Source organism: Carcharodon carcharias, chromosome 7 (assembly GCF_017639515.1).
Source record: "Carcharodon carcharias isolate sCarCar2 chromosome 7, sCarCar2.pri, whole genome shotgun sequence".
In the NCBI taxonomy this organism is placed as follows: Eukaryota; Metazoa; Chordata; class Chondrichthyes; order Lamniformes; family Lamnidae; genus Carcharodon; species Carcharodon carcharias.
The window spans coordinates 153,256,630-153,277,870 of NC_054473.1; the positions used below are offsets into that span (position 1 = coordinate 153,256,630).

The window sequence follows — 21,241 nt, forward strand, 5'->3', positions numbered from 1 at the left end:
CATTGGTTTGACTCATTCTCCACATTATGAAATACATAGTTTTCATGCTGTTGTGAAATTATTGCTTTAAAATGAAAGCTTCACAATAACTCCCTGAATTTGTCAATTCTAAAAAATACACTTTATTGCACATATAATTTAAACCATTAGATTTTCTTTTGAGAACTGATATAATTGAGATGCCATGGTGATAAAGTGGAAGGCAAGATAATGGGAATACTGCAGTTTCAGTAGGGTTGAGTTGCAAATGCATCATTATAGTTGACATTGAATGGGCAATGCTGACGAACTATGACTAAAATCTTGAAAACTGGAAGGTTTGTGGACAGGAAGTGCATGCCAATGCAAGATTTATTTTTAAACAATGAACCAAATTTCACCCCAAACATGACTTTGATCATTTAGTGCAAAACATGCATTTTTCATACCTTTGTAATCTGAATTTATGATTTGGATTTTTTGAAATTTGTATTGTTCTTTGGACAAGATGTTAATTTTCCTTTTTTATAGGTGTGCCTAAATGATGATTTAGTAGCAAAATTCTTTGCATGCTATATTTCACCAAAAAATCAAAATCTGATGAAAAGTCTGAATTCTTCATCAAAAGTCTCTTCGGTATTGTGCCAGAAAAAAGAAGCACCAGTTAAGAAGAATATTGGTCATGCAGCATTGGCTCTTTGGTCTGAAATTGTGCAAGGGACTGCACTCTCAGTATTAAACCAAGGTGAGGTCAAGCTCTTGATTGGGTCTGTTACTTTCTTGTTTTTCGTACCTTCTGTCAAATTGTCGTATTTCATCAGTTGTAAGGCATCCCTAAATGTTGTTGTTTTGCTTGAAGCCTTGTATCTGTTTTAAGGCTATATATTCTCTTTGGTTAAACAGCTTCTCTTGTTATCAAACTTGCCACTTCCAGGGCATAACACTGTTTCTTTATTTAAAAGAAAAAGTTCTTCCTCATGTTTCCCAGCAGCCCCCCCTACTGTTTCTTGCCCAAAACCTTAAAGATGTGTCCTTGTACAATCAGCTAATGCTTTGCTCCATGGAGAATAACTCCAGCTTCTCCATAACCTTGTAGCTAAAATCCCCTTTAGCCCTGGAACCATTCTGGTAAGTCTCCTCTGCACCCTCTCAAGGGCACTTGCATCCTTCCTAAAGTGTGGTGACCAGAACTGGATGTTCGTGGTTGTGACCTAACCAGCGCTTTGTGAAGGGTTTGCTTATAGAATCAAAGATTTACCCTGTTTTTGTATGTAATATCTCTATGGAATATATCTGTATCTCTAATGAAGCCCAAAATCTCAAATGCTTTATTAATTTGTGCTCTCAATATGTATGTATATGATCTCCCAGATCCTTCTGTGTCTGCATACACTCTTTACAACTGTACCATTAAGTCTAAACTGCCTCTCCCAATCTCTTCTGCCAAAATGCTCACCTCACACTCCTCTGTATTAAATTCCTTATGCCGCTTGTCTGCCCATTCTTCTATGTCCTCTTGCACTCAATTTAGTTTCATTCTCAGTTTACTGCAACTTTGTGTTTGGTAGCATCGGCAAATTTTGGAATTTGACTCTCTGTTCCAATATCTATGTCACTCACCCTCCCAATATTTTGTGCATGCCTTCTTGATATGAGCAGAGAGAGTTATCCCCAGTGTCCAGGCCAACATTTTATCCCTCCATCAACATCACAAACAGATTATCTGATCATTATCACGTTGCTGTTTGTGGGAGCTTGTGCACAAATTGTCTTTGCATTTCCTACATTACAATATTGATTACAATTGAAAAGGGTTTTATTGCTTGTAAAGTGCTTTAAGATGTCCTGTGGACATGGAAGGCACTATATAATTACAAGCCTTCCATTTTTTTCATTTGGAGTTTGTTTACTTTCTGCTTGTGAATTAAATATATTTGAACGTCTCTTAAAGGCTCTGCTGGCCAAGAGCAAGTTGCTCAATGTCTACAATCCCAAGAAAGCCTATCCTGGGAAAGTGTTAATAAACAATGCAGCAAAACAGCTGTATCATTATCAAGCAGAAAATCAGTGGAGTCACTCAAAACTTTTTCCTTTTGTCCTTTGGAAAAACAATCAGATTGCAAGAAAACAAGGTATGTGTTTTATGTATTTCAATTTGGCTTTCCTCTTCCAATAAGGATAATTGTTTAACAGCTATAGGCTCCATAAAAATATACATTGTTCATCCTGTGGTAATGCTTATGGTAAAACTGAAGGAAAAAAAAGGGACACCGTGTTTTGCAAAAAATATAGTGTATTACTCTTTGAGTGTGGGTGTATGCTTTTTATATTGTCAGATTGTTATGGTTCCTATACTATTTTTCAAGTATGACAAATTTGCATCAGTACAATGAAAATTTGTGCACGGTATTTATTATGACAGCTCAAATTTGCTCAGTAAGTTAAATGATATTCTGTCAGCTACTGTATGTATGCTGATGACAACCATCTCTATCTCTGCCACTTATCATAATCGCATAAGATCACATTGTGCATGAGTGAAAATTCTCTGCAACTGAACACTAGGAAGATGAAAACCATATGTTTGTCACATCTTAATATATATATATTAAAGGCAAATTTGTACTTTAACCTTAGGATCAGCGAAGAGTAACTAGCATCTAATTGAGTTGAGCCAGATCCAATTTTAGCCTATAGCCAAGTTGCTTATAAGTGTACTTGAGCGGACAAATAATACATGATATACTGATTCTGTATTTATAAGAGAGCATTCCTTCCAACTTGCTTTTAGTAATGCCATAAGAAATTGGTTAGATATAATATAATGTATTAAGTTTTGAGACTTTCTGTTTGTATCATGCTTTCTTTGTGCATGATTATCTGTCGGTCTTGCCTTGCCATTAGTTTTAAGATGTAAGCTACATATACTTAACGTTGCACTTACCTATTTCAGTCCTTTAAAAGCTAGGTGGTGCTATGGACCATGGTACCACCCACTACTATCCCTACATGATGTGGCCTCCATTTTTCACGTATGCCTAACAACATATGTGGCCCTGCTAGATTCTTTTTCCCCCCTGCTGCTCAGACTGGTGACCACCATGTTCTGACCCTGTATGTTTGCAATTCTTTGTCTGTTTCTACTCTTAGGTGTCAGCTATAAGAATGTTTATATATTCTAACTATTAATAAGATATGAGTTGTTGCCCCAATCTTCTAACCAATAAATATCTTCTCAAAGCCAATTAGGAATGATCAACACTCGCATCCCTTGAAAAGAATTTTTTTAAAAAAGCTCTTTCCTACTAATCGTGAAATAAGTGTGAATACGATGCATTTTGTTTCTCTTCATTTAAGAAACTGTTCTAAACTTATTGTACATCATTCTCATTCCTGGCCCTTAAGAAATAAAATTACCATGATAATTTCTTATCCTTGAAATATCATGTGCTGTGAGCACTGCTATGAGTAATTCACTATTGCTTTATAAAATGTCAAAAGGCGTAAAAAGCAAAGTGACAGACAGATGGTTCCTCATCCAAATTTGAGTTTAAAAAAAACTGGAGTTGAATTTTGAAAGCGTATGTATGCTCTCTCAAATAATTTTCCATATTGTTTACAGTTTTTTCTTGGCCAAGTATTCAAAGCTATTATTGATTTTGGTTACTTCACTGGCTCTGATAGAAAGATAACTTTATGTATTAAAAAGAATTCTGCTAATCTTTTCTCTGTTGCTTATTTGGTACTAAGCTTGAATTTTTGTCTTCAAGTTGATAATTCTTGATGTCCAGTTGAAATAGTTTTTTTTGTTAATTGCCTGTTTAAAACCCCACAATTTTGAACATCCCTATTAAATCTCCTCTTGGGTTTCTCCATTCCGATGAAAAGAGCCAAAGTTTCTCTAATTTCTCCTCATTACCAAAATTTTTCATCTCTGGTATCATCTTAGTAAATTTTTTTGCATTTAGTGCAAACTCATCTTGTTTCCCCTAAAATGTATTGCTTCACAAGTTTTCATATTAAATTTAATCTGATATCTATCTACCTAATTGACTATACTCCCTGTCCTCTTGAAGTTGTTTCATGTCTCCTTCACCAAACTGTTTTTTTTCCAATTTCCAGTTATCAGGGTATGAATTTAGGTGAATCTGCTGCCATGTATTGTTCACTTCTCATTCTCACCATTTTTTTTTGAACTTAGGTTTTATCTCCATGATGAAATGAGAAAGGACAGGAAAACCTCCACAGCAATGCAGAAATGTGATGAAATACCAGCTTGTACAAGTTATGTATTCTCTTTATTACTATAATGTAATTCAGTTGAAAATAAATATTTGTGCAATAAAATACTAGTTTCCAGGGCTAATACATGGTAAAACCTCGACTAAAATTATATTTATACTATGAATAGAATAGTTCACTTTCATTTAAAATTTACTATCTGCTTCTGGGATGGCCAAGGGAGTTTTCCTTTGAATAACTAAGCCAGGAACAGTCCTTAACCTGATCCAAGCTTTGTGCCGACTACATTGGAGCAACAGGAAGGCTGCTTTAATTGGCTTCAATGCACTAAAGTTGAGGAGAAGAAAATTGGCTGGGATCCTGCTCTTGAAAACTATGCAGCAGTTTCTGTTGGATATGTGCATGTGTTGACATTGAGAGAGGATCTGAATTATATTATGCTGTGTTTAAGTAGCCTGGCATCACTCTCTATCAAAACATATGCATGAATGATAACCACTCATAAGGTAATAGAGGGTGATGTAAGACAATTATTTGCGTTGTGGTCAACTGTGTGAAGCATCGCCTGATGTGGCTCAGGCTGGGCCTGAGGAAGGGTTGGGAGTGGGGGGGTACTGTGGTGGGGGTATACACAGTGCCAAATACTGTGGCCCAGAGGCTAGTGGGGGGCCGGGCTCAGTGTTGTAGATGAGAAGCTCTATTGTCCATAGTGTCAGATCAGAATAGTCAGTCTGTCTGTTCCCTTTTTTTAAACTAGGTCTTGCTTGGGTAGCTTCATGGCACCGATTTTTTTTTGAAATGCCCACCAGAAAACTACAAAACTGCCTGAAGTCGGCAGCAACAGTTCCTATTTGCAGCATCTGTCACAAGAGTGCTCTTGGTTGAAAATCTGCTTGAATAATGTTAAGTGAAAATCCCTGGAATCATTTTGGAGCCAATTGGATGCTTTGTGTGTGTGGTTGGGTGGAGGGGATGTAGTGGGGTTTTTAGGGGTCACTTTTAAGGTTTAGTACCTTGAAATGAAATACTGTACACTTCTCAAAATTCTCTTTTGAATTTAAACCAGCATATAAATAGCAGTTGAAATTTTCATTATGCCCTAAAGTAGGCACAGTTCTGATGACATACTGTTTATTTTTAATTCATTCATGGGATGTGGGTGTCGCTGGCGTTCATTGTCCATCCCTAATTGCCCTTGTTGAGAGGGCATTTAAGAGTCAACCACATTGCTGTGGCTTGGAATCAGTTGACAATGGTTTCATGGTCATCATTAGACTTGTTAATAGTCTGTTAGTTATATTATTAGGATACACAAGTGAAGGACATTATTTAATTAACTATTTTGAACACATATATAAATAGGGGATAGCTGGGACACTGTGTGAGGAGAGCTATGAGACTGAATAAAGTCAATAAACTCACTCAATAAAGAAAATCTCTGTCTTGGTTTCTGCTTCGCCAACCAGCTTGGATCCTTTAACTCCAGAGGCTTAAGAATCTTGGGCTTCATCAAAAGAAACTAAAAACCGGGAGTGGTGCAAAACAGGGTGTTGACTCACTATCGCCCATCTTATTACTCTTGTGAAGTCTGGGAATGAAATCCTTATTTGTCACTAGTTTTACAAATCTCTACTCCATCCTAGGTTCATCTCAGGCTGTACATTCACAGTGTACAACACAATTTGTATGACAGCTTCTGGGGAAAGGGGAAACAATCCAGTTCGAGTTAAGGTCCTACTGAATTTTTGTGCCTTGTAACATTCTTCTGTGGAAAAGTTCAGATCAACAATTAAATCTACATTTTTCCTGAGCTGCTGGTAGATGTATGATTTTCCAGTCCTAGGGTTAGTGTCATTAGCGTAAAAGGAGCAGAAACCATTTATGGTATATTATGGGTTGGTGCCAGAGAAGTCAGAATGATAAGGGTGTATTGGCTACAGAGTTGAATTGTTTTGTAAATGTAGTAATTTCTTGGTAGCCACTTTCCTAACATCAGCTGATTGCTCTGTGATTAACTATCCTTCCAGAATTGACATTGAGCCTCCAGTTTCACCATTGCTACCGCCCACTGTAAGAAGCAGCAGGTGGAATGAAAGAAAGGCAAAACTTACAGTCTCACAGCATCTTTCACAATGTCCCATATCATTTTACAGCCAATTTAGCACCTTGAGCTATAGTCACTGGTATCATTTGGGCAATGCTATTAAATGGCAGAGCAAGCTCGAGGGGCTGAATGGCTTACTCCTGCTCCTAATATGTATGTTTGAATGTTATTCTGGTTGGATAAGATGAGCTGGGCTAGATGGCCTTTGTCATCCTCGATTATCTTGTGACCAGAGGGTGGAATCATAGCTGGAGTTCTGTTTATTTTATTGCTAACGGAAGTTTACTGTGAACAGGCTTTATGGGGTGGAATTGCCAGGACAGTAGTATGTAATGGGCTAATAGTGAATCAGTTAACCTGCTTTACACTGTGATTCCCAGCATTCTGTTCCACTGACTTCAATCTTGTTTACTTTTTAATTTTTGTTTACTTACCTATTATCTCACTCTATCTTGGTACTTTTGAGTTTTTTGAGGTATTGAAATATCATGATAAAGTGGTTTTGCATAGTAGATATTGAAAATATATTGTGAGAAGCAGCAGTCAGCAGAGTATTCAGACTTGCTGATGAAGAAAACACAGGTACAATTGTGAACCATTCAGTCTTTGTCCTCTGGTCTCTTAAATGTTGTGTGGTACAGAGACACCTGAGGATTCCCACACTTCTCACTGACAGTGAAGACTTATGTTATTCAATCATTCCACTTTGTTGCTCAGGAGTCATTTGATCTTTCTACCCTGTGAGATAACTGATAAAATAGAACCCAATTACACCGCTTGTATGAAAAAAATCATATTGAATAATATCATGCACCCAGGCAGGAGAACGTCGCCTTCTACAGAATGGAGATGATCTTGTGCAGTTTATCTGGGTTGCAAATATTGAATCTTTCTGCCATATGTGAATTTACTGTTACTGTGTCCGTATGGTGCAATATGCAGAACATGTTAATAAGGGCTGAGGCAGTGTCTGAAATCAGTGTTATTGATAACTAATGGAATATTTTCCTGTCAACTTAATAATATTGCACGATGCTGTTAAAATAAAATGTGTGTTCTCTGGTTTGTTTAGTTGTCGCGGTGGAATCACTTATAATGCGCGCACAAATGAACACTGCATTATATCATTGTTGACCTTAATATTAATAACCTGTGCTGTATATGATTTGGATGATATTTGTAACCAGATGTTGACAATGGGCATTATCATTTTACTACGACCTTTGTGATTTTTTGGTGAATCTTGAATGGGGAAATATTATCATGCATGATTGAGGAGGAGGAGGGTTAAAGGGAAGGGGTAATTAAGGGGCCCGGAAACAGAAGAAGCACCAGGACCCCTGATTTCTCTCCCTGGCCCTGGGCTCAGGCGCCCCATCCTGGCATGGCAGTCTTTGTCGCACTTACTGCAAAGCAAAACAGTGGGCTGTGAAGGTGGTTGGTTTGCTGGTCTTTGTTTTCACTGGGCCATCTTCTTAGCCAACTGAGCTTTTTGTTTCTGCTTGCCTCTTCCAATGCCCTTCCGAACTGTCAGCCTTCAGAAGTCACAATGGCCAGTGATTGTCTCCCAGTTGTCTGTGTCAATGTCTGCCATCTTCCTATCTTGCTTGCAGGTGTCCTTGTAGCAAAGGAATGGGTGCCTAAGTGGTTGTGACCCAGTGGCCTGTTCGCTGTACAGAGGCATTTAGGTATATAGCCATTGTCCATGCAATGAAAGTTGCCAAGCCAGGACGTTCATTGGCTTAACAAGGAGCGTATGCTGATGAAATTAGCACCTCCAAGACCTCTGAGTCATGGTGACTTTGTTCGGCCAAGAGATGCTGCGGACACGTCAGACAGTGAAAATGAAAACCATTCAGCTTTCTTTCCTACTGATCATATGTTGGCCATGCCTCATCATTGGAGGAGTGCACTAAGGGCGCAAGCTTGGTAGATGCTCACAGTTGGTGTTCTCAGTCAGATTTCTGTTGTTACAAGCTCTCTTACTCAGCTTGGACAAAACAGCAGCAGCTTTTGCAATGTGTGTGTTGATTTCAGCATCAAGTGACAGGTTGCTGGCAATTGTGCAATTTAGATATGTGAAGCTATCAACAACCTCCAGGGTCACATTGTCAATGTCAATAGATGGCAATATGGCAACATCCTGGACCACCCGGTCTTCCTTGAGCTGATGATCAAACGAACTTTTACAGGCACAAGAGAGTCTATCCATTTGCCACTGAAGATGTTCCTTGGTATGGAATGCTAGTGCAGCATTGAGCAACTCTGATGAGGACTTGATGCACTTCTACCAAGGACCTCGGGCAAGCAAGGCTGAACAGCTTTCCATTAGTTGTGGCATGTAAGTAGACAGCCTCTGTAGGTGACCTGAAGGCATATGACAGCAGCAAAGAGAAGAATATGCTAGAGAGTGTTGATACCGGAATACAACCCTGTTTGACATTACTGTAGATCTCAAAGGGTTCATATGTTGCCCCGTTACTCCTGGATTACCCATTTTCTTGTCATGCAAAGAGGAGATCACATTGAGCAGCTTCGGTCAGCAGCCAATTTGTTTCCAGCAGCTTGAATAGAGCGCCTCTCCTCGTATGGTCAAATGCCTTGGTGAGATCGATGAAGGCCATATAAAGTGGTCTCCTTTGTTTACAGCATTTCTCTTGCAGCTGTCACCTGAGAAGATAATGTCAATTGTGGATCGTCCATTTATGAAACCACCACAGGATTTGGGTTAGATGTGTGCATGAGCAGAGCCGTTCCTGAGATACGATGAATCAGAGCTACCGCCCTGGGCCCTGCGCTTCACCATCACGGTGTCAGATGTAATACAGCCTGTAGTACATAGATGATTCGCTGCTTCTCACACTCCAAACTCAATCAGTGTTCTACAGGTGGATGTAGGTGAATAAATGAAGCAATTAACCCCTCTCCAAAACAAAAGGGTAGAAGAGAAAGTAGATTAAAACTATATGAACAGGGATAAATCCCTGCCAAGGCAGTGGGCTAGGTGACTGGAAGCACGGTGTGGGTTCAGCACTGTCAATCACCTTTGGATACAGCAGCACTGACCTTGGTGGCAATGCCAGAGCAGCTTTTATTCTGACTCTTGTTCACTGCAGAGGGGCAAGATGAGCTGTTCCGAACTAGGTAAAGTCTGTAAAGCCAGCATATAGCACATAGCAGCTGACCTGCAGGGTAAGTCACTCACTTGCTGTGTATATTTTCAGCCCCGGGCAATTGAAACCCTCTGCTTCTAATTTTATTTTTCTTTCAGTACACGTTTGCAACTAACATTTGCTTAACATTGGAAGATGGACAGTCATTTTTTTTGAAAGTCGAATTATTTATTGCATCATGTTTGTAATTTGAAAAAATTGAATAGTGAATGTCCTCACTCTGTTTAGGCCGAAATTTTCCAGCCCCACCTTGCCCATCATCACAGGTTCCCCCACAGCAGGGCTGGCGAGCCATTGAAATTTCCATTCGCATTGGTGAGGCCAGAAGATCCCATCGGCATGAGGAGCTGGAAAATTCCAGCCTTAAAATTTTCTCCTGTTAGGCTGTGGGGTGTGTTAGTAAAAATGTTACAACTGAATCCCATAGAGATCATGGATTTCTCTTTAACCAAAAGAGAACCAACAATTATGTTCAGCCTTGGAAGCATGATGTAGATTTACATGTGGTTATTGCAGTCAGTAGTGCAGTACCTGCTTGTAACAGAGTGCTCATTGGCTGAGATGCTGCTGGTGCTCCTTTTCAGACACACGCTCAGGGGCTCAGCTGTCGGAAGAAACTTGTCTAAAAATATTATGCGGTCCCAGACAATGTGATTTGCCCCAGGCCCCATATCCTCCGAGGGATGGCCCTGTACATGAGAGTACATTTGTATAAAGTTTTATTCTCTGCATCTGTTGTCCTTGATTGGAAAAAGTAACTTGTATACACTAACCTCTCCAGTTTGGTACACTATTGCTCAGAAGCACCAGTTGTCCAGAATTTTTTTGGCAGACCCAAACATTCAAGCAACATTGTTTTAGTACATTACTTTGGGAGTAGAAGCATGGAAGATGCACCATAATGCACAGGAGGCTGCTCAGTAAGATAAGAGCCCATGATGTTAGAGGCAAGGTACTAGCATGGATAGAAGATTGGGTGCCTGGCAGGAGCCAGAAAGTGGGGATAAGGGGGTCTTTCTCAGGATGGCGGCTAGTGACTGGTGGAGTTCCGTAAAGGTCAGTGTTGGGGCCACAACTTTTCACTTTATACATTAATGATCTAGATGAAGGAACTGAGGGCATTCTGGCTAAGTTTGCAGATGATACAAAGATAGGTGGAGGGACAGGTAGTATTGAGGAGATGGGGAGGCTGCAGAAGGATTTAGACAGGTTAGGAGAATGGGCAAAGAAGTGGCAGAGGAATACAATGTGGGGAAGTGTGTGGTCATGCACTTTGGTAGGAAGAACAGAGGCATAGACTATTTTCTAAATGGGGAGAGAATTCAGAAGTCTGGAGTGCGAAGGGACTTGGGAGTCCAAGTCCAGGATTCTCTTAAGATTAACTTGCAGGTTGAGTCGGTAGTTAGGAAGGCAAATGCAATGTTGGCATTTATTTCAAGAGGACTAGAATATAAAAGCAGGGATGTGCTGCTGAGGCTTTATAAGGCTCTGGTCAGACCACATTTAGAATATTGTGAGCAATTTTAGGCCCTGTATCTCAGGAAGGATGTGCTGGCCCTGGAGAGGGTCCAGAGGAGGTTCATGAGAACGATCCCAGGAATGAAAGGCTTAACATGTGAAGAACGTTTGAGGACTCTGGGTCTATACACGATGGAGTTTAGGAGGATGAAGGGGGATCTGATTGAAACTTACAGAATACTGAAAGGTCTGAATAGAATGGATGTGGGGAAGATGTTTCCATTAGTAAGAGAGACTAGGACCTGAGGGTACAGCCTCAGAGTAAAGGGAAGACCTTTTAGAACAGAGATGAGGAGAAACTTCTTTAGCCAGAGAGTGGTGAATCTATGGAATTCATTGCCACAGAAGGCTGTGGATGCCAAGTCATTGAGTGTATTTAAGACTGAGATAGATAGGTCCTCCACCTGGACCCCTCCCTCTGGATTCTTACCTTCTCTCGATCTTTTCATTGAGAACTGTCGGCGCGACATTAGTCGTCGCAATTTCTCTGCTCCTTTCACCCATTCTAACCTGTCTCTCTCTGAACTTACTGCACTCCATTCTCTCAGGTCCAACCCTGACATTGTCATCAAACCCGCTGACAAGGGTGGTGCTGTTGTTGTCTGGCGCACTGACCTCTACCTCGCGGAGGCTGAGCGTCAACTCGCAGACACTTCCTCCTACCTCTCCCTGGACCATGACCCCACCACTGAACATCAGGCCATTGTTTCCAGGACTGTCACTGACCTCATCTCCTCTGGGGATCTCCCTCCCACAGCTTCCAACCTGATAGTCGCCCAACCTCGGAGGGCCCGCTTCTATCTCCTACCCAAAATCCACAAACAGAACTGCCCCGGTAGACCGATCGTCTCAGCTTGCTCCTGCCCCACAGAACTCATTTCTCGTTATCTTGACTCCTTTCTCTTTCCCCTTGTCCAGTCCCTTCCCACCTACATCCGTGATTCCTCTGACACCTTACGTCACATCAACAATTTCCAGTTCCCTGGCCCCAACCACTTCCTCTTCACCATGGACGTCCAATCCCTCTACACCTCCATCCCCCACCAGGATGGTCTGAGGGCCCTTAGCTTCTTCCTCGAACAGAGGCCCGAACAATCCCCATCCACCACTACTCTCCTCCGTCTGGCTGAACTTGTTCTCACACTGAACAATTTCTCCTTCAACTCCTCTCACTTCCTCCAAATAAAAGGTGTGGCTATGGGTACCCGCATGGGCCCCAGCTATGCCTGTCTCTTTATGGGGTATGTGGAACATTCCTTGTTGCAGTCCTACTCCGGCCCCCTTCCACAACTCTTTCTCCGGTACATCGATGATTACTTCGGTGCTTCTTCATGCTCTCGTCGGGACTTGAAAAATTTATTAATTTTGCTTCCAATCTCCACCCCTCCATCATTTTCACGTGGTCCATCTCTGACACTTCCCTTCCCTTCCTTGACCTCTCTGTCTCAATCTCTGGTGATAGACTGTCCACCAATATCCATTACAAACCCACCGACTCCCACAGCTATCTCGACTACAGCTCCTCACACCCCGCTTCCTGTAAGGACTCCATCCCATTCTCTCAGTTCCTTCGCCTCCGTCGCATCTGTTCCGATGATGCTACATTCAAAAACAGTTCCTCTGACATGTCCTCCTTCTTCCTTAACCGAGGTTTTCCACCCACGGTCGTTGACAGGGCCCTCAACCATGTCCGGCCCATCTCCCGCGCATCCGCCCTCACGCCTTCTCCTCCCTCCCAGAAACATGATAGGGTCCCCCTTGTCCTCACTTATCACCCCACCAGCCTCCGCATTCAAAGGATCATCCTCCGCCATTTCCGCCAACTCCAGCATGATGCCACCACCAAACACATCTTCCCTTCACCCCCTTTATCGGCATTCTGTAGGGATCGCTCCCTCCGGGACACCCTGGTCCACTCCTCCATCACCCCCTACTCCTCAACCCCCTCCTATGGCACCACCCCATGCCCATGCAAAAGATGCAACACCTGCCCCTTCACTTCCTCTCTCCTCACCGTCCAAGGACTCAAACACTCCTTTCAAGTGAAGCAGCATTTCACTTGCATTTCCCCCAACTTAGTCTACTGCATTTGTTGCTCCCAATGTGGTCTCCTCTACATTGGAGAGACCAAACGTAAACTGGGCGACCGCTTTGCAGAACACCTGCGGTCTGTCCGCAAGAATGACCCAAACCTCCCTGTCGCTTGCCATTTTAACACTCCACCCTGCTCTCTTGCCCACATGTCTGTCCTTGGCTTGCTGCATTGTTCCAGTGAAGCCCAACACAAACTGGAGGAACAACACCTCATCTTCCGACTAGGCACTTTACAGCCTTCCGGACTGAATATTGAATTCAACAACTTTAGGTCGTGAGCTCCCTCCCCCATCCCCACCCCCTTTCTGTTTCCCCCTTCCCTTTTTTTTTCCAATAAATTATAAAGATTTTCGTTTTCCCACCTATTTCCATTATATAATAAAAAAAAAACCCACTAGAGCTATACCTTGAGTGCCCTACCATCCATTCTTAATTAGCACATTTGTTTAGATAATATCACCAACTTTAACTCTAGCACCTATGTGTTCTATTGTACTATTGTCGTTGACATCTTTTGATGATCTGCTTCTATCACTGCTTGTTTGTCCTTACATCCACACCCCCCCCCCTCCACCTCTCTGTCTCTCTATCTCTCCGCCCCCCACACACACACCTTAAACCAGCTTATATTTCAACTCTTTCTTGGACTCGAACTCAAGTTCTGTCGAAGGGTCATGAGGACTCGAAACGTCAACTCTTTTCTTCTCCGCCGATGCTGCCAGACCTGCTGAGTTTTTCCAGGTAATTCTGTTTTTGTTTTGGATTTCCAGCATCTGCAGTTTTTTTGTTTTTATTTAGATAGGTTCTTGATTGGTAAGGGGATCAAAGGTTACAGGGAGAAGGTGGGAGAATGGGGTTGAGAAACTTATCAGCCATGATTGAATGGTGGAGCAGACTCGATGGGCTGAATGGCCTAATTTCTGCTCCTATGTCTTATGGTCTTATTTGAATAAGTAAAACATTTTTTATTACTGCTTTAGAATGTTTTATCACTTCTATATGTCAGGTAAATATTTAAATCCACGGTGCTTTCTGGTTCACAGGCTTGTGGTTAGGCATTGTAACATCATTCTATAACCCAGAAAATTCCAAAACACAAATGACTTGGTCCCAAGCCATCCAGACTGGCCAGGTTACAATGTATAAGGTTTACAAAAGCAGCCTAGTACTATTGATGCAAATAGATAGCTGTGCTGAAGATTAAGTACACCATGGATTTTGTTACCTACAAGCTTTAAGATTTACTGAGGTATGGGATATAGTTTTATGTAAAATATATATGCATTGTTTACTAAGCGTGCCCAGTATTAGCATTTAAACAATTGTTTTACAGACTCCTACAGTTTCTAAACCCAGATCCATTGAACTCAAAAAGTGGACTTGAATTTCATTTGCAACAGGTAACTTTTGATGAGAAATTATCTACATGCTCATTCAAACGAGCTTCAATTTAGTTGACATTTTTGAGGTAATTGGTAACACAGTCTTTTATGTTTCATTTATTTTATCATGATATCTATACTGAAGAACTAATGATTGTAATTGTGGAAAATTTTCTATGCTCTCAGCTGACTCCTAAAAAGTAATACTGAATTATTTGATAGAGATACTTGTGACCTTTCTTGTTCCCCACCCCTCTTCTTTGGCTTTAAGACTTCACTCTGTAAATAGACGTAAGACTAAGTAAAGATTGACTCCAATACTATCCTCCTTCAACTGGCTTTTCGCAGTAGAACATGGCAGCAGAGGTTGGTTGCCTCAAGGTGAAGGTTGGAAGCTTTTGTTTTAAAAGAAAAAAACTACAATTCTAGTGGCCATTTTGAGAAATGGTAGAAACCAAGTGTAAATTTTTGGAATATGGTTATCCTCTGCTGTTCTTGGGAGTCTGAACCATATGACCAGTGGATGAATGAGTTGGAAATGTGGACACTGGTCATGTTCCTACCAAAGTACAAACAAGGTATGGTCTTAGCATTGTTGCTTCCTAGTAGAAGTAAAATCAGAAGTAAAGTATTTTGTGAGCTGGATCTCTGTCAGATATAGATGAAGGCTTGGGTCCTCCATTAGAATTCTTGGATGACCTTTACAAGAGATCTATTAATTGGCACTGGCTTTTGTGGAACCAGTGGGTATGGAATTCCTTCTCAAATATTTTGTGAGATTCTATATAAGGGAAGCACTGAAGATAGTGTACCCATTCAATGTTATACAGGTAATTATTCATTGTGGGATAATGTGCACTCTGTAAAACATGTGAGAAAAGGTTACCAATTGACCATGAAATAAATGATGGAGAGAAAAATGATGCCTAAAACTAAATGGGTGGATACAAGTCATCAACTATTAGATTGTTTGTTAAGAAATTCTTAAGGGTCCTAGAGGAGTTGCATATGACAATGTAATACTTTGTATAGAATAAAGAAGTTTTTTGATTTGTTTTGAAATTTTGGGTGTGCATATTAATTCTAATTTTTATTTACATGGACCATCCTAATTGTAGTTGCCAACAATAGATAATCCATATTGCATTGGCCACTGGGACACTGAGAAAGCAGTCATCCATTTTTGAAAAATAGTGGGAACATTATAAAAGCCTTGTGGCAAATCTTTCCAGGTGCAGCTTTGGTCTTTGGGTAAATACACCTTATAGTGCTCTCCCTTCCTCACAAGGGCACTCCAAAACCCATTTGTGATAACCAGCATAGAAAAATACTTGGAGCTGTTAGGTATTTGGGAGTGCAGCATGGACAACTGGTGTACGAGCTGAGGTGATAGAAATCATTTTGCACTAGTCTGTAGTTGGTATCTACCAGCTATTATCTGGTCTCTTAAAGGGCAAAATTGGAGAATTGGTTGTGAATGTGCCAGCTCCATTAACACCCTGCTTTACCAATGGATGACTTGTAACCTTTACATGGATTGACTATTCTTTGGAATTGGAGGTTGTGGTGCTGCATGCATGAATGTTCAGGGCTGTTAATGGACTTCTCTCCTTCCATCCTCCCACAGTCATGTTTACTTTGGCAAAGACCTGCACCCAATTGGACAACCTAGCTTGCATCACTGGGTCCTCGTGGAGCTGAGGAGCACTTTGTCTTTTCTTAAAGCAAAGTCTGAATGCATATCTGAAATTTCTACAACTGAATCACTACTCATGCTATTAAATCACAAACATTTTTTGCATAATCCATCAGAAGATCATATTGATTTCACATTTCAGTTTCAAATATGGCTCACCAGAGGAGCTGGAGAGCTGAGCTGAGCTTAATTGAACCACTCGTTGGGAGGAACTGTCAAAGACAATTAAAAGTATGTGCTTCCCTCCAGCTGAAGAATGGTGTGTAGAGAATGGAATGTGAATGATGGTCAGTGCTGACCTCTGTCTACAAGCATAGTCTGTTATTGGCCCCATATATATCAACAGAGACCACAGGTCTAGAATAATCATTATGCGGAGATCCATTACTGATTTGTTAGGGAGGGAGGTGGAAGGATAGCGACCAAGTAACTCCACAGCTGCAGACCTTGTGGGCCAATTCGCACAATCAGCATGGATGCCATGCGTCTGTATTTATGTGGTTGGCCGTGTCCGTTAACGCCATTGACAGTCTATTTTAGCCTCTAAAGATCCTGGATCACTGTGGCTAAAGGACGTATGGGGGTGGAGGGGTCTTCTATTTGCAGTCTCTAGCAATGTGGCCTCCTTTTTCCACATTGTAACATTGACCAGAGGATATAAGGGCCTCAGCTCCCTGCTGGGCTGGGACTGGTTTAAAGGGTCTTTCCGTTACTGGTCAGAGGTGCACAGGTGATAGCTTTATCTAACATTCATTGACTGGTGGATGTCAGCATTTGAGCCTAGGGATTGTCTTTGTGTCACTAATGCCTAAAACCTGCTTTACAAGAGGTTGCATCTGTTTCAGAAATATTTGTACAAACAATGGATAATATGATTGTCAAATCACTGACCATTCATGTCAAGAATTGTAGATTGGGTTCTCTTATAAGGCACGGAGGCCATTTGCAAAAGCTGTGGGTTGCTAGTTGTGTTCTCAATTTGTGGCTGTATGGATGGACTTGAGATCAAGATTATTTATTCCAAAATAATTTTGGTCAACAGCAAGTCACAGTTTGCAGTTGCAGCCACCAAAGTGACAGGGATACATAGTTTTAGAATGCCTTTCAAGGCTGCTTTTTAAAATTCTCTAAAGGTGCTGCCTAATCTGGGTATTTTCAGCATTTTCTGTTTTTTATTTCAGGTTTCTCCCATCCACAGTATTTTTCTTGAAAACATATGCTCTATCATAGATGGGTGCAAACGTACTCCCTTTTGTAGCGTTTATCTCTTGCCTCAATTCTTCCATGCAAAACAACCCCTCATTCTTTATGCACCAGAAAATGAAACTACAGTCATGAAGCTATTAATGTATATGATATTATTGGAAAAGACTTTTCTTTTAAAATAGAGGTTTGGTCTGTGATTGTGAATTAATTGGATTAAAACCAGCAAGTCTGGCTGCTTTGATGTGTACTAGTTTTGAGATGTAAGAGCGATAGCATGCATTTGCATTTTTTGAATAGAGCATTGAAGAAGTGGGATGAAAAATGATACCTATTTAGCAGATACCAAGCTATATGTTTATATTACTAATAAAATTGGTACTATGAAAGGGGTTTTATTGTTGGGTTTAGTTCAGAGGTTGATACAATGAGAATTTACATTAAATGGGGGTGATAGGTATAACTTCAGTTTTCGGGTGTGCAGGGCAGAGGCAATGTGAGATCACAAGGCTGCAGCAAGCCTCCAGTTGTCTCTCCACAGAAACCAAAGTGAAAAGAACCTCCTTTTGAATTAAAAAAATATATATATGATTCCTGAATTTAGAGCTGCATCTCAAATATAACACTTTAAACAACTTTCATAACCTATAATTTTAAGTTTCCCTCTGGGATTTTTAAATAACTCCGCTTTACCAACTGCATCGGTCATAACACTACACACAGACCAACCTAGTCAGCATGTACCACATTTACTTTCCTTGTACCCCTTAAATCCCTGTTCTTGATCACTGAGCGCACATGCCTGCACCAATCAATTCCTCATTGTGCCCTGTCATCTTAACATTGTAACTGAGGTCTGTTCCAGCTTCAATAATAGGGTACAGTTTGCCGACTGCTGTTCTCCACATAATAGTTGCTCACCATATCAGTCAATTGTATATGCTATCACTAAGCTTTTGAGCATATTATCCTTTTCGTAAATTCCTGCGACCATGATTATGCCAATTTACTTAAGAGCCTGCGAGAAGACAAAGATCTCCCTGCAAGATATTTTTTGGCCCAACATAACAAAATAAAGAAATTTGAGACACCGAAACTGGTAGAGTTCTGATGGCGATAGTGCAGGCAATGCAGGGAAAGTTATTAAGGGTACCTCATGATATATGTTTATCAAACCTCACAGGGTTAAATGATCAAATGGCAGATTGTTGTACTTTTTTGGCCCAATATGTCCAAGCTTGTAGTTGAGGTATATAGTTAATTACTACTGTCAGTTTATAGCTAAAGTGGGGAATCCCAACAAAACACAGATGAATTCCCCACTTGTTCTCAAAACTTGCAAGTATAACAGTGCCAAATTTTAAAAAAACCTTGATCCACCCATATTATTCTGAAGTATACACTTAGGAGGTTGAATGGCATTCGAACAGGCTGTGTGCATACTTCATAAGGACTAGGGTAACATATTTATTTCCTTACAGGTATCCCAGATAGCAACAGATTTTTAGCTTCCCTGCAACAATTCAAAATGCAAGCTTGTGGTTTGCTAACTTTACACATACAATTATGATCAGGGAAGACTACAGCTTAACAGAAGTGTGAAGTATGTGCTCAAACTGAGGGGTGACCTGACCATATTGAACAAATGTACAACAAATAATCTAGAGCGTGTAAAGGGTTGCCAGAAAAGTTGGTGTTGCACAGTGCCACAGATGGAAATCTAAGTAGGCCAATGCATACTAAATTTGTTGCCAGTGAAATGTATCAAATTACAGACTACTGGGAAAATCCTTTTATACAGCAATGTTGATTTTTCTTTTTAAATTCTCAATTCTCCACTACGTGTGCTTATTTTAAGAAACTGTACAAATTTGAATTCTGCACTGTTTCATAAAGACTGAAGCTAATTAAAGATTTTTTTTTAGGGGGAATCCTTTTGCACTCTTAGTGGCTGGTTACTCTTATTTTCTGCTAAAACATTTCTTGCAAAATGGTCTCCACTTTACCTAAGTGAAAAGGTGCTTAGAATCCTCAATGTATGACACTTCAAGATTATATATATGTAGAATGCTAATGATTTGTGAATATTATCAGTGATGCATCATGAATTTCTTTAGAAGATGAACTTAGTTCTTCCTAGTGTCAGGTATTTGCATTCTTTCATCTGGTATTTGGTCTTGTGTTAACTCAAGTTTAGTCAACAGTTGTGAATTACAATCTTTAGCAATTTAGTTAGTGTCTTTTAAAAATAAGCAATGTAAAATAATTGAGTCATATGGCTCTCAACAGCACAGGTTGACAGAGGCTATCTGAATAAAATAAGTGGCATTATTTAACACATAAGCAGGTAGTTGTCTTTCAGCAGTGAGAATGTTTGTCCTTTTTTCAGAACTATATGTTTTCTCTTGTCAAAGTTGGTTTCTGCATTTTACTTAGATTTCACTCAAATTTTTATTCTCATTAGATTCTGTTGTTCTTTTTAGCCTTCGCACAAAATGGCCTTTGACCCATGGAATGGAGTCTTGGTGCATTCACTCATCAAACTGAATCCTTGCAGAAGCATGGAAATGTCACCTGTTTCTCTGGATTTGAAAAAGGTACAGTTTTTTGCACATCACAAAATGCAAGCTAGTTTGTACAGAAATTTTACAGGCCTGGAAATGGAATGAATCTAATACTTGGTTCAGTTGTGTAAGAAGTATTAACTTAATACATGACCTTTAATACCCCAGCAAGTTTCTTTTTCTTTCTGTGGCAAAGGTAGTGCTTGCAACGTGTGTCTCACATTCTACTTTTATTCTGCTAGTGTTTTTTTAGACAGCTTAACTTGACAAGTTTAACACCATTGCCTGCAAATGCATTTTTACGTTGAGTTATGCAGGTTTAGCCATTTATTTAGGCTATCTCCACTCCAGACACAAAACAGAACTAATTATTTAGTGCTATCAGATTGTGATACTTGATTTTTATTTTAACATAATTTAAATAAGGATTTCTTTGACTGCATCATTAGTTTATATTTATTCTGTAAACTATGAACGTAATCCAAATACTTTTATGTATAATTTGCTTAATATGTTTTGGCAAGTTCATTCCTCCCTGTCTGCTCAGTCAGTCTGCAAGCAGTGTTGGCATTCTGTTTGGCCCAGATTTCAGCTTCAAATAAACTGTCCTATTTATTACAAAAGCTGCTTATTTTGACATTCTCAGCATTGCTCATCTCTGCTTCTATCTTGTCTCCACTACTGCTGAAACCCTTGTCATTACCTTTGTCCTTGCTAGACCTCCATCCTTCACAGAATCATATAAATTTTAGGTTGTTCAGGTTCTGCATCCTGTCCTGCATTAAGCCCTGCTCACTTATCACCTTGTTCGTTTACTGACCTACCTATTATTCCTTATTCCTCCAGTTTAAAATTCACCTTTGAAGATCTTTCCATCATTTCATTCAGCGGTATCTCTGTAATCTTCTGCAGGCTTATGACCCCTTCATTGACCGTTTTGGTTCTTTGACTTTGGGCCTCCCTGTACATTTCTGTTTTGCACTGCTCTTGTCTTTTTTGGAAGAACTTTCGGTGTATTTTTATGACTCTCTCCACATCTGTTTTTCCACCTCGGTGCTGTTCGCTACTTTCCCAAAAGGTATCCTTTTGATTCATGTTCTGTTACCTCTCCCAACTGTGCAGCAAAGCCTCCTCTAATTTCTTTGCATCCCCATGAAGTGCCCTGAGATGCTTTTCAATATTAACAGAATTTCATTATTATCGCCACCATTGTGATCCTCAGGACATGTATTTATGAGCTCTGTCTCAAACATATAGATTCGCTTGCAGTTATGATAAACATAACC

General features: G+C 40.3%; 1 protein-coding gene across 1 annotated transcript in view; it reads left to right on the plus strand.

The window, feature by feature from the left end:
• The window catches only part of tdrd12 (tudor domain containing 12), a 181,373-nt gene that overhangs the window by 27,586 nt on the left and 132,546 nt on the right, over positions 1 to 21,241 (plus strand). The window contains exons 8-12 of the mRNA XM_041191689.1: positions 511 to 724; positions 1,931 to 2,111; positions 4,181 to 4,257; positions 14,407 to 14,510; positions 19,875 to 19,988. Coding sequence (XP_041047623.1) covers positions 511 to 724; positions 1,931 to 2,111; positions 4,181 to 4,257; positions 14,407 to 14,510; positions 19,875 to 19,988 — 690 coding nt within the window. The remainder of the gene's footprint in view (positions 1 to 510; positions 725 to 1,930; positions 2,112 to 4,180; positions 4,258 to 14,406; positions 14,511 to 19,874; positions 19,989 to 21,241) is intronic.